The sequence below is a fragment of the Simochromis diagramma genome, unplaced genomic scaffold (assembly GCF_900408965.1).
Source record: "Simochromis diagramma unplaced genomic scaffold, fSimDia1.1 OVJJ01000302.1, whole genome shotgun sequence".
Taxonomy (NCBI): Eukaryota; Metazoa; Chordata; class Actinopteri; order Cichliformes; family Cichlidae; genus Simochromis; species Simochromis diagramma.
Window position 1 is genome coordinate 10,078,540 of NW_024386792.1, and position 14,064 is coordinate 10,092,603.

General features: G+C 39.5%; 1 protein-coding gene across 3 annotated transcripts in view; it reads right to left on the minus strand.

Annotated features, from left to right (window-relative positions):
- The window catches only part of zcchc7 (zinc finger, CCHC domain containing 7), a 51,603-nt gene extending 38,092 nt beyond the window's left edge, over positions 1-13,511 (minus strand). For all 3 annotated transcript variants that reach the window (XM_040024343.1, XM_040024342.1, XM_040024344.1), the window contains exons 1-3: positions 13,380-13,511; positions 8,282-8,831; positions 6,759-6,969 (exon numbers count right to left, since the gene is read on the minus strand). In XM_040024343.1, the coding sequence (XP_039880277.1) occupies positions 6,759-6,969; positions 8,282-8,785 (715 nt within the window). In that variant the 5' untranslated portion in view covers positions 8,786-8,831; positions 13,380-13,511. The remainder of the gene's footprint in view (positions 1-6,758; positions 6,970-8,281; positions 8,832-13,379) is intronic.
- Between the last annotated feature and the right edge of the window lie 553 nt (positions 13,512-14,064).

A 14,064-nucleotide genomic window follows, 5' to 3' on the forward strand; every position in this document is an offset into this window, starting at 1 on the left:
CAGACACACACATACATACGCATTAAACTACAGTAGGGACCCCCTTGGTCTCCAGTTTATTACCCCTTCCTCCAGGCCACAGTTACCGCAAGCAGCCGGTTGTGTGCTATTGCTAAAAGAAGCCCCTCTCATGCAATGTTACATCTCACGCTCAAAAAGACAAAAATCCCAAACCACGGTTCATCAGCGGCAGCTAAAAAAAAAAAAAAGCAAAGCGTTGAAAACCATTTCATTTAATGTCACATTCTCTCTCTATTCGGAACTAAAGATGGTGAAACTTCGTTCCAGTGGGCCATGGCACGGTTATTGGGCTCACCTCAGGCGTGGTGAGGCTGACACACACTTTTCTCTTTAGATGCGCACACCTTCACACTCCAACACACACACACACACACACAACACATGCAACCTGGCATCGCACCTTCACTTTCGCTCTAAAACGTCCTCTCATTTCTACAATACGACATATTAAAAACAAAACAACCACATTTCATAAAAAAAAATCTCAAATCAAACTAAAATGGGTGAAAAAATAAAACAAATTTAAACCATCTCAAATTCGGGAATCAAAATGCCACTCCCTGACCGACAGATGGTGGCTGTGCAAAGGTTTCTGTAAATGTAGCCAAAATGTTTTCTCCTAGATTATATTCAAATGCTGCCCCTCACTCACGCTGAAGAACAAACAGCCACATTAATACAAATGAGCACCTGGACCCGCAACCGCAGATGTCTGTGGGTGTTTTTGAGTCAAAGTTTCCAGGAAAAAAAATAGCAAAATTTTCATAGATTATTTTGACAAAGATTACTTTCAGACAGGATGGCTTGTTCTGTCCAGATGCAGATAAAAGCGGTATAAATAAACTCCAGATATCTGCACACAAAAAAAGACACTCTGCAGTAGAAGCAGCACAGCTGAAATTAAAACGTGTCCGTGATAACTAAAAGCAGGGGCAGTATTTTGACCGTAATTCTGCAATTTGAATAACAGTAGATGCAGAAAATGTTGCAAAATATAAAACATAAAAAAAAACCTATTATCGCTACAATTTCAAAACACATTTTAATAAGAAAATAAATGTGATTATGTCACATACATAAACTATAAATCTAACATTTAAATGAATTTCAAAATCAATCCATCATGACATTGCGACAACTCATATTTGGCTCAGACTTAAAGCTTCATATGAACCGTTTCAAGTGCAGCTGACGTGCTGGAAATCTGAAAACGGCTCGTGAGACAAAAATTTGCTTTCGTTTTTCCTAAAAATTAATGGCATTTGAACCAGATTCGCAGCTTTGTACAGAGCCACATCAGGTCACGACTTATGTGGGAAGGTTCAACAGCAGAACCATCAGCTACACACAGACGGGGCTGACAGACAGCGCTGGATATCAGTTTGTGCAGACAGAAATCCGGCCGTGTTCGAGCCACTCTGAGATCTTAGCCTGGAGACAAACCGTTCCTGACAGACCGACACCGTGGCCGATGCTTTTCAAGGCCTGTCTCATCCACTTTGGCTTCTACCGCTCTCATCTCTCTCTACCTCTGTCTGATGCTGAGCTCTACTACCTGTCCGTCCACCACGATTTTTTAGATATAGACTCGAGTGGTGCTTCACAATTTCTACTTCCTCTATCTTGTTCTTTGTCACATATGTAAGCAATTATTTTACTCAATTTTCTTTATGAAACCATTTGGCAAAAGACGTCTTGAAGCTAAGTTAGAAGAAGGAAGAATTCAGCTGTGCTGATTTTCTAATATTTAAAGTACAATTGAACAGAAGAACACAAACACGAAATCCAACGATGATAAGTTTCTATCTATGAGTCTGCAGGAACAGCATGAGGATTATCCTGCACTATATTTCACAATAATAAATAACATAAGCTAACAAGTTGCACTGTGTACAGTGAAAAGCATGTCCAAAAATGCTCCAAGGGGCTAAATAATAAAATCTTTAATGAGTCTACACAACATAAATACATCTTAATAAGCAAAAGATGAGCAGTAAATGCTCAATTAATTTTAACAAAATATGGAATACTCAATAAGGAGATTTTTCTTTTTTGCATTACAAAAACCTTCTGTTTCATTTACTCAATTCCAAATGTCATTACATTTCAAAGGCCGCTGGCATCAAAATGATTGTTCAATCAAAAGCTTTTTTTTTTTTTTTTTTTTTTTTAAATATGAAGGCACCGGCCATTCAACTGAATTTCCACCATTTATTTTGCATGCGCTAATATTAGGCCTACACTGTAGTCTCATCTAATTTGCATATCCTCTGAAAAAAAAAAAAGAAAAAAGGATAATACAAGTCAAACTATGGCACAGTGATTTCATGGTGTGTGTGTGTGTGTGTGTGTGTGCCTGTTCAAACACACTGTGTGGTAGCGTGGGTGTGGCGTTACACCTCGTGTGGCACTGGGCAGCCAAGATAAGAGCTGATCCTATCCATGTCTCCCTTCTGCAGCGCCTGCCCGCCCACCCACACACCCACACGCGCGCGCGCACATGCACACGCACACCTACTGCACTACCCAACGTGCCATTGTAATCTCATTTTACAATCCCGATGCCCTGTACATAAACGTGCACTCTCACACATAATCGGAGCAAAAAGAAAATACACACAGCTAAATCCGTATTTCACTTTGTACATACACTGGCATGCAACTTTAGAGTACACAGACGCTGCAAGAAGCTGCAGAAGAAAGCTTTAGGCCTAAAGTAGTGTGGCTCATTCACACATATCTAAAGCTGAAAACATTTGTGCAACTACTTTCCACAAACAAATCTGAGTATGGAACAGCCTCTCAGGACTATAAAAGATGGCACACAGAAAATGATGAAGAAAGAAGAGGAGAGAAGTGAACTGACTTACCTCGCTTTTCTCTGAGTCAGAGTTAACCATTACATACAAACACTCACTTCTCTCTAATTCGCCAAGACTTTCAGTGAAGCACACACATTGACACACACACACACACACACACTCAGGCTCACTCTGATGTGATCGGCCACCCTGATAGCAAGCCAGAGCTGACTCTAAGCCTCAAACAAAGTTTGGTGTGCACTGACCAAGATCGAGGGGACAAAAAAAAAAAAAAAAAAAAAAAAAGAGCAGAGAGCTGGGGGGGGGGGGGGGGGGAGTGTGACCATAGAGTGAAGTTTAACCACTTACAATTCAAGTTTAGCTTCAGCACACCCCGCCTACACCGCAGATTCATTCACGGGGAAGTAGATGCACACCTCTTCGGGTGGGAAAGGCACTGAGCTGGATTTTGGGAAGACCTGTTTTCGCTCTCTTGTTCCGTCTGGTTGCTGCTGCATAGCTGCCGGACAGGCGGACGGCCCTTGCTCACCCTCCTTCTCTCAACTATCTTTTCTCTCTCTCTTCTCCCTCTCTTTTTTTTTTGTTTTACCTATTCGTTGTCCTTACAGATCCACCCAGCATGACCCGCTACTAACAGCTAGGTGACAGATAGCCACTCAGACTGTATGTGCATGTGTGTTCACGTTCTTGATTAAAAAAATTATTTAAAAAAAAAAAAACTTATCTCAAGGGGTGAGAAAAGATTAGATTGTAAAAGTATGTGAACAAGTGACAACATGTAGGAGGAAGAGGGAGAGACAGAGGATGAACAGATTAAATTTCTGCAGGCGAGAGGGAGAGACTAAGTGTAGTGAATGTGATTTGATGGTGATGCTGAGATGGGGTCTAGGCGTACAAATACTATTAGTCGCTGCTGTGCAAAATGGTTACACACGCACACACACACACACGCGGGCGCATGCACACACACACAAACAAATGCAGAAACCAAAGCTACAGAACTCACAACATGGCATATAAAAAACAGAAATCAATCTTTATATTCGAAGCCCTGGTTTATGGATGTAACGATTAAGATTAAGGTTGCCATAAAAATTCAAACAACCATATCTCAGCGACCTAAAATTGGCCTTTTTCTCTGAATATCTTTTCCAAGTAAAAAAGCTTGTGAAATGAATTGTAAAAGAAGAAAATGATTCAGCATACGATTGTGTTTTTAAACCTACACCATCAGAGAGGTGGAGGCAAGAGGGAATCAAAACTGTGTCCCAAACGTACATTCAAGTCAGCTGCAGCGCGTACTTCACATAAAGATGTATCAGCAAGCGACATTATCGGTCCAATACTGGCTCGTCACACATATAAATATGTGCAGTCCCATTTAAACCCATATGAAAACGTGCAGCACATGTAGCAGAGTATGCAACACTTTAGAGATGCGTGTATAAATCTATGCAGATATATTGATTATCATGACTTCTTGCATTCCTTAAAAACCCACTACTAGTTAGGTTACATTTAGTAAACACTAAATCATTTGACTTTTTGTTAGTTTTTTCTCAAAGATTTAATAACACTAAATATTTTTTTCATAATTCTTCAAAGAGCTATAAAACCAAATTTTCAGTTGAGATCAACAGACATCTTATTTGATTATTAATTTAATTAACAGGTGACAACCTTTAAAACACAGTTCGTGAATTTTGCTTAATCATAAAACAAACTGCATAAAGCAAACTTCTGTCTTTTAGCTCTAATGGTTACCATCTATTTTTTTAAAAACACCATTTATTTCTAAAAGAAGATTTTTTGAACGATGTATTTCTTAGGGAATGCATCTGCAGAATGGCACATTTGGTGCACTTGGAAATGTTTTACAGTGGCAGGAGTGTGGCTCACTAATGTGTTTTAATAGTTTTCATACAGCACCCCACAGCACCACGAGATAAGCCCTATCGGTTTTGGGATGAATAGAAAACGGTAATCTGGGATCAGTTCAATTTTAGTTTTTGTGCTTTTCAGAATTTTTTCTTAAGATTTAAGAAAAAATTTTTTATATTTTGGCCCGTTTTTAGTGTAAACACCCAACATACTCAGGACCAAGTTTGAATTAGTGAGTTGTATTAAATTCAGGCACAGTTCAAGACTACTCAGGCTCATCCCTTAATTTCCTCGCCTTTATTTCCCCTTTTTTTGAAAAAGTCCCACCCCTCCCCGATTCCTCTCACTTTAAGACCCCATCCACACCACACCCATGACCCCCCATGTGCAGACATGAGGTCAAGCTCCAAAGATCACAGAGAGAAACCAGACGAGAGAGACAGAGAGGGAGAGAAAGACAGAGACCTAAAATCCTCCTTTCCTCCCAAAACCAGGCCAAACCTCAAGCCTTCCCACCAGCTACAGACCCCCTCCTTTAGCCCAGTTGTGTGTAGAGGAGGCAGTGAGCACTCTTGCAGAAACATCAGCCCAGGGAAATTCAAATGAGGAAGAAACGGTGAGAGGGAGAGTGGGAGAGAGAGAGCACAATAGTGAGAAAATAGGATAAAAGAATGAGATGGGAGAGCGTTAGGTAGGAGGGAGGAGGAGGAGGAGGGAGCCGGAGAGGTTGCTGAGGCTGCAGGTTAAGATAATGTGTAGATCTGAAGAGATTTGCAGGGAACATTTTTATTCATTTTTTGATTACTCCCATCTCTCCCAAACCTCCCCTCCCTCTCCTCCTGCGTTGCCGTTTCTCCGTTTGTTTGTTTTTGGCATTAGCGTTATGACTTCTGGTATCCACGTGTACGTACGCATGCATGCTGATTAGAGCCAGAATATGTTATAAACACAAATATTCACACTTTCGCAGACTCACACACATATATCAATACATAATGCACACAAACATATTTAAAGATGCATCAGAGAAGCGAGCAGCTGGGCAGACGGTGCCAGGAATGCTAAAAGCTTACAAGTTCGTAAACATGCAGACATAGATGCTGCTTATGTACGTACAAACACGCATTCACACAGATTGTTCTCAGTGCAGCCTAACGCTGTGCCTGCTTCTTATCAATGGGCTGTGCAGGTAGACTAAGTGTTCTGAATGAACTGGGCCACACAAGAGGTGCAGCCCAAATACAATGCCGTGAAAATATTTATTTGATGATCTGAAACATGCAAGTATGGAAGCCCGTTTCCGCCACTAAAAAAAAAAAAAAAAAAAAGGATCCATAACTCAAAATTTCGAGTTATTTTCTCGAAATTTCGACATATTAACTCGAAATTTCGAGAAAGTAACTTGAAATTTCGATTTATTAACTCAAAATTTTGAGAAAACTCAAAATTTTGAGAAAGTAACTCAAAATTTCGAGTTAGCGCTGCCAATCAGTAATCTACGTGAATGACGTCATTTCCTTGTTACCCGGAAGCTGAAGCCCTCAGCTACAAATGCTACAGCTAAGCTACCGGTATTACATCCAGTCGTGAATGCACAGATTGCTGAGTGTTTTCAGCCTGGCTTCACAAATGATGAAATCCCTGTGTTATTAGCTGAATCACATGGTGTTACTATCAGCAAACGTACTCGCGAAAGCGCCAATTTGTTGGGATCCGTTTTTGAGTGCGCGTTCCTCTGCGCCATATGCTTCCGGGTAACAAGAAAGCGACCTCATTCACGTATATCTTTGATTGGCAGAGCTAACTCGAAATTTTGAGAAAATAACTCGAAATTTCGAGTTATGGATACTAGCTTTTTTGTTTTTATTTAGTGGCGGAAACGGGCTTCAATATGTAAGCATGACAAATATGCAAATAAATAAGAAATCTAGAAAGGGGAAAACACTTTTTCACAGCACTGTAGGTCTAACTATTTCTCAGTACAAACAGGAGTCACGATTAAATAAGGTCACAAAAGACAGACACACAACACACCCGATTCGCTGTGAGACCCTCCTTCCAGGTTGAGTGAGATGGAGTGGTCGCCAAACTGATTCCCTTGACCCAGGATCATCCAGCTTTCCAGGCCATCCGAATCAGATGAATCGGACTCAGATTCGGATTCTGACTCTTCTGAATCCGATTCTGAACTGCTGGACTCCACAGTCACAGGCACACCTGGAGTCCTTTTCCTTTTCTGAGCATCCTACATGGATGAATTATACACGCAATTAGTGTGCATCAGATGTCAAATCCTTTATTTTTTATTTTTTATTTTTTTTACCTTGCAGCTTTACTGAACTGATCAAATGACAAAGCAGCGATAAAGGTGATGGTTTGTGAAACTGCTTTGTCCTTTGTTAAACATCATTACTTCACTGCCAGCATTACACCTGCAGCACCTAGTCATTCACAAGCAATGCTACAGCTCAAAATGGAAAACAGCAGTAATTAAGCCTGGTGGCAGTGACCACTGAGAAGTAGCTTGCAAAGGACAGAAAAAAATCAAAAATGAAGATGGAAGCCAGATTTCTGATAATGTCTCACAAATTACAAAATAAAGGGGCTTTAACTTTATGGTGACTTTTGCTATGTCTAAGAAGACGTTCATAAAAGTCTTCAAAGTTAGATGTCCACATGCTGGGCGTAATCTATTTTTACAGCTCATTTGAGCCATTGGACATCCTTTTGTAATAAGCTTCATATTTAAGTGACTGGGAACTGTGGATTTAATCCCCTGACCCCATTCTGTGCAAGACCATATGCAAACATTTATCTGCTGCTAGTATGAGGCCCCAGCTGGCCCAGTTTGTCAAAGTTGCATTAGTGTCAAAACCTGAAGTAAAAAAATTGGTTTTACTCTTCACACGGACATCTGGCAGACTTACCGCTCACACATACTGTCATCAACATTCAGTCAGTTTTGATTATGACTGACAAACTCAGATTTTAAGTTAAGTTAAGGTTTGACTTAATACCCAAGGCAGCAAAAGGCAGCTGATCTTGGATGGCTGGAGGAGTAACCAAATTGGATGGGCAATTAAGTCCAAGACTACAGGGTGCAGCTGCAAACTGACGTGCTGAGCTTCAGCGCTGTTTCAGTGTCCACAGGAATTGTTTCAGAGGTAAAGCATCTGTTCCTTAGCATGTTTAATCTGCTCAGAGGTGCTTCTTAACACATTTTCTTGTTTATGCATGTCAGAGACAAGTTTGCAGATTGTTTAACACTACCCTAAGCCAGACGGATTTTTTTTTTTTAATGAACTGGAAACACCATAAATAATATGTTTCATAAAATGTGTCTTTATTTTTGCATTTACCTTTTTTTTTTATTAATTTTTTTAAACTTATCTTAAATATAAATACTTCTGTGTCAACATCTACTCTGCAAACTTTCTAGTTACTCTGTCACTGTGTTGACTGATGTTAAAATGACTTTATCTACAGTTCATCAGCAGGGTAATACTGGCTAACAAAGTAAATGTGACACACGGATAGCAGTTCACTTTTTGCTCTACCTGCTGCGCTGGAGTGGAAGTCTGCATGCCTCGACCCTTTAAAGCACAGATCCCTTCATCACCTTCAGCGCTGTCATCGTCAGAGATTGAGATGACGTCAGGGCCGGAGTCGATCACGATGACCTCCTCGAAAAGTGATGATGGCAACCTCTGACCTTTAGAGTCACTTTTCTTCTTCGGCTTGTCCTTTTTCTCTTTCTTCTTCTTCTGCTTCAGGTGTTGCTGCAGGCTGCCATTAGTAGGTGTCAGAGCCTTGATGCCTGTTTTTTCCTCTAGTCCTCTAGCACCATCTGCAACCCTATTTTGCCGGGTGTCCTCTCTTTCATGGTTCTGCTCTTCTTCACCCTCCTGCTCCTCTAGTTCCCCAAGGTTGGATGAGTAGTGGAGCTGGCTATAAAGGTGGAACTCCACCTCGCTGTTGGCCTCTGACCCATCAGAGTCCTCTTCTTCCTCTTGATAGAGATCATCCTCCAATCTCTCCCGGTCCTGGTAGACACTGTACATCCTCACAACCGCATGCACACACCTGAGGAGATGGCGACTTCAGTGGCTGAAAAGCACACAAAATCAACATAATATAGCATCACATTGTCTAACTCATTATCAAGCATCAAATTATACATTATTAATACACTGCTGTGTTATAGTTGGACAAAGAAGAACAAACAGACAGTTTACTTTAGCCTAGAGTTATTGACCACTAGTTATTATCATTTGGTTTGTAAAGACGAGTCAATCAAATTCTTTTCACATTTCCCAAAGCCCAAAGAAATAAAAGGCTTAATCTACCCACAATAAAAAAAAATCAAAGAGTTTTCTATTATGCAAGTCAAAATAAAATCAAAAGAAATTCTTTCACGTGGGAAACTTCACTTTTTTTAACAATTCATTTCTAAACTGCTAACACTGGTTACCATCACCAACATAAACCAGCTTTAAGTAGGCAATCATAACAGCTCACCAACCAGCAGCTCTTTATGCGTTTCTGCAGGTCCTTCCTCCCTGCAGCTGTCAGACTGTACAATCAAAACTGCTCCCAACAAACAGAGGTTTACATCAGCGCTGTAACTTGCACTATTTTATCAACCGAGTCACACTATAACCAGGGTTTGCCTCTTAACTTCATTTAATTTAATTCTATTTATGCGCGGCTCTTTGCAAAGCATCACTTTGGATTCAGATTCACCTGCTCAGCGGTTTATTCGGGAAAATAAGGCACAAATAGCAAAATGTGTTTTTACTAGTGTCATAATAGTGTACATTTGTTAATTTTAGAAAAAGATGTGCTCCTTTGCTGCAACCAATCTTTCTCTTAACTGAGCATGTTTTTCAAAAGATTCAAAGCTGAATACAAAAATTAAACTTATTTAGTTTTCATTTTGCCTGATATCAGCTGCAAAATCTTCATCAATACCAATCCAATTCTAGTAATGTTTAGAATTTCTTCTTTTTTTTCTGTGCACATGAAATCTTTATCCCACCATTCAAATATTTAACACTGATCAACCACGTCAGGTCTAATATACAAGACTAATTAGTAGCCCTACTTTATTACCAGAATTGTGCTGTCGTCATTTTCCTCTCTTAAGTTATATGGTGGGTATCCACAGCACTGTCGAACTGAAGGAAACACAGGCCAACATCAATTACAGGAAACTTCCATCTTACTCGGAAAACCATGAGGCCTTGTTAAGAAATCTGAGCGGACACAGCTCAAGAGCACTCAGATTTTTTTTTTTTTTTTTTTTTTTTTAAACATGTAGACTTTTTTTTTTTTCCCCTCGGAGCTGTGTTCATTGGCTCAAGCAAACAAGACCCAAGTTTTTTTACCTGCCAGGTGACGACTTTAAATAACACTTAACGTGACACCAAAAAATTGTTGAATTAGCTGGTTACGCACTGTGGTGTTAATTTTTCCAGTGCTTGTCTGCCTTTTTCTAACACACACAGTCACACACACACACACAAAGTGGACAGAGAAGGGGCACCGGCCCATTGCTCTGTCCAGTCCTGCGTGTCTGTGCCATGATGGCTGGAGATGATTGGCTCCCAGGCCGCACACACACTGCATAAAAGCCACGCTACACGGTCACAAGCCGGCCACAAGGGATTAAAGGGACAGAAAATCTTACCGGTTGGTGAGGGGCGACCGTTGTGTTGAAAGTTTCAGCAGCTCACAGGGACTGGGAGCCGACAAATGACTCACTGTGTTTTACAGTAGTGGAATTTAATGTACTATACTTAAAGGCCGGGTACAGTCATGGTCTGACAACACAGGTGATTCCTCCTAATCTTCTCAATTAAAATGCTACCTGAACAACACCCCTGGACTCTGTTAGCTCCATTGCATCTGTTTTGGTGAAGCAACTCAGCTTCACCAAAACCAAAGAGGGGTTTTCCACAGAAAACTTTTTGACATGCCAGGAAAAAAAAGTGAAGAGAAAAACAACAGGCAAGATGCAAAGGTGTCTAAATTCTATTTAGTTACTTCAGTTTCAATCCTAATCATGCTCACAGTCTAAATGTCTGATTTAATATAGATCAGACAGTTAGAATAACACGCAGTTAGAACAGAACGCAGCAAGCTGTACTTGTCTTCTTAGTTTGGACATTTAGCTAAATCGAAAAATCTAAACAAACTTTAGCATAACTGTTGCACTGATAAGACCTATGAATGCAGCTGAAATGCGTTTTACAAATGCTGCATTAGGACACAATGAATTTAGTAGAGATCAACAAATATCAAGCACTGACGTTTCTATTAGCCAGCTGTGCATATTCACACGTGAGTCCCTATGGGTTTACACCGAAACAGGAAATACAAGGTTTAATTTATCTGTAGTTTTGGTTAAAAAAAAAAAAAAAAAAAAAGTGAACTGGGGACTCTGAAAATTTACTTCATAGCTGTGTGATTTAACTAATCATTAGAACAGAAAACACCTACATATTGCTCAATTGTGAATGTGCATGTATCTGAGAAGCTTTAAGTAAAATTCAGGCATGTTAGGTTAACTGGTGATTCTAAATTGTCCATAGAGGTGAACGTGAGCGTGAATGGTCATTTGTCCCTACAGACATGACAAACGGGTATCCGCCTCTCAGCCAAAGACAGCTGGGATCCACCTGAGCTGGATGAGCAGTTAAGAAAAGTACATTTTATGTTTCAAGAAAAGAAAAAAACAAAAAAAAACATTGAATCAACTTAACTGATCTTTTCTTGTATCATTCAGAGCACAATTCTTCAAACAAAGCACATCATCATCTTAATAATTAGGAGGCCATCTTATACTTACAATACTAAAAGAATGGACAAACTCTATTGAACCAATAATAATCTATTAATATAATCAATTAATGTATTGGTTGGAGGATAATGGCCTATAAGATGCTTGGATTAACTTGATGTAACTAAATGGTGTCTGCATGTAGTTTGCCCAGCTAAGGACTGGTGACTACATTACATATAACACTTTTGCAGTACTACATGCTATCCAAAAACATACTGGCTGATATACTGACATTGGAATAGATCCATCCATCCTCCTATTTTCTTCAGGGTTGCAAGAAGGCTGGAAACTAACTAAGCTGTCATAGGCTGCGAGGCAGGCATGCAAACTCTACACAGAAAAGCTCCAGACTTGATTCAAACCTAGGACTTTCTTGCTGTGAGGCAACAGGTAACACTGCACCACCATACCACCCACTGCAAAAGTGATTTCTTATGTTTCTGTGTGTTTTATGTCTGATATCTTTTTCTTACATAAACTGTCTTCAGCATGATTTTTGAAGGGAGTAATAGATAAAATAAAGACAAATGTCCTTAAGATTCTGCATTTTGTACATAGTCTGTGTTCTACATTATAACCAATACTGTCCATTTTGGCATATGGCACTTCTGGTGCAAAATACCTTGATATCATTCAAGGAAGATATGTCTGACATATTACAGGTCAGCAGTTTGAATACTAGACAATGTTTTGCTAGATATTCACTTTTTAACCAGTGCCATGCAAAAGAGTGATCATCTCCCAAAAGGTGATTTCTAGTGTCTACCAAAAAATGATTGCCCATATTTAACCTGTTGTAAATGACTTATTGGCCTGTAATTTGTGAAACTTATGTGAAACATATCTTTCATGAATGATAATAAGTAATTTTAAGCCAGAACTTCCCTGCTATAATGTAGAAAATGCAATGGGTTTCTGACAAAGCAGCTTTTAGATATCATTTATGTATCCCAGTAAACATCACAGTTTTGTAGAACATCCCAATTCTACAAAAGATATATTTAGTGACCAAAAAGGAGTGGATTGATTGTATTGGAGGTGCAATTACACAGTCATAAAAATACTTTCAAAACAGGTCATTTATTTATTTTATATATATATATAACCCCTCCAAGAACCCTGCTGAGTAGAGTTTATTTAACAATTTAAGAAAAAAAAACAAGTTTAAAACACACACAAACATCAGAAGTCACCTTTTGCACAAAACTGTGTAATGAGGCCTTTTGATTATACATACATTTTTCTTTAATTTTAGTGAATGTGTGATTATGCTATGGTTGCAATGTGGAGTTTATAACATCCAAGCGGTCATTTGACTTAAGTTAGGTTGCCAAAAACAGACTAGAGTGACAGGCTGACATCTCGGACATCCAGCAGTCTGGTTACATTGCAGTGACAAACAGAAACTTCAGTTTTATAACTGTGTACTCTCCAATTGTAGTTAGCCTAATGGTAACCCCGGCTAGCTCAATGCTAACGAGCTAGCTTACTGGGGAACATGCGAGCTGTTTATCAGAGTACCGAGGCTTCACTAAACAGTAACACGCCATAAAACACAGGTAGCTGGGAAATTTTCGCTAAGCACGGGCTTTTAAAAGTTATTTTAGCGTATCGGCAGTCCCTGGTTGGCATGTCTCAGTCCACTCCATCCACGTGTTTCTAAGCAGCAGAGCAACTGCTCGGATGTAAACAATGGAGCGTTTCAGCCTCAAACACACATGAAAGAACATAAATACAAGGAGCTGAGGCAGCCCTACTCAAGGCCACCACTATGTGTGCTTAATATATAATGTCAGTGTGTATGAGCTCACCTTTGGAAACAAACTGGAAAGGTACTGCTACCGGAGGCTGGAGCTGCTTTTCCTGCGCCTCCAGCACAGGAGACAGACAAACAACTTCCGGGTTTGTCCGAGGAAAATAAGTTGGCCGACCGTAACATTTCACGTCGAATGCGAAGACTGTTATGAGTGTTGAAACAAAGTGCATCTCGGACACTGAAAGGTCATGATTTCCCCAACACAGGTAATTTTTACAGGATACCAAGAAGAAGAGCCTTTATTCTATAAATAGTTATCTGAGACTGTATTTCGCTCGTTTTCTCCCCTGTGCCTAAAAGAAGTATTTTTGGCTTTTTATTTTCATTACTAACAACTGACAAGCCTGTGTTGTGTCAGTATTGTAGGTAGTAATTATGGGGTTTTTAGAGCTAAAAAGAACGACGAAAAAACGCAACTTACTAAACAAAAAAGAGACAGAGACAAAATAATAAAATACAGCATTTTACAAACACAACATTTAAAATTTAAAGCAGCAAATTTTTAAAAACGATGTTTCGTAAAATGTTTTTTACTAAATTACTATAGTGAATTATAATTGATTATATAGAGACACAGATATGCACTGTTTTTTCAAGTCCTGCTTGTACATTTAGTTTTGTTTTTCCTTATCTATGTTTTCATTTTATGATTAGGGGTGCCTCCAAAATGTTTTCAAAGG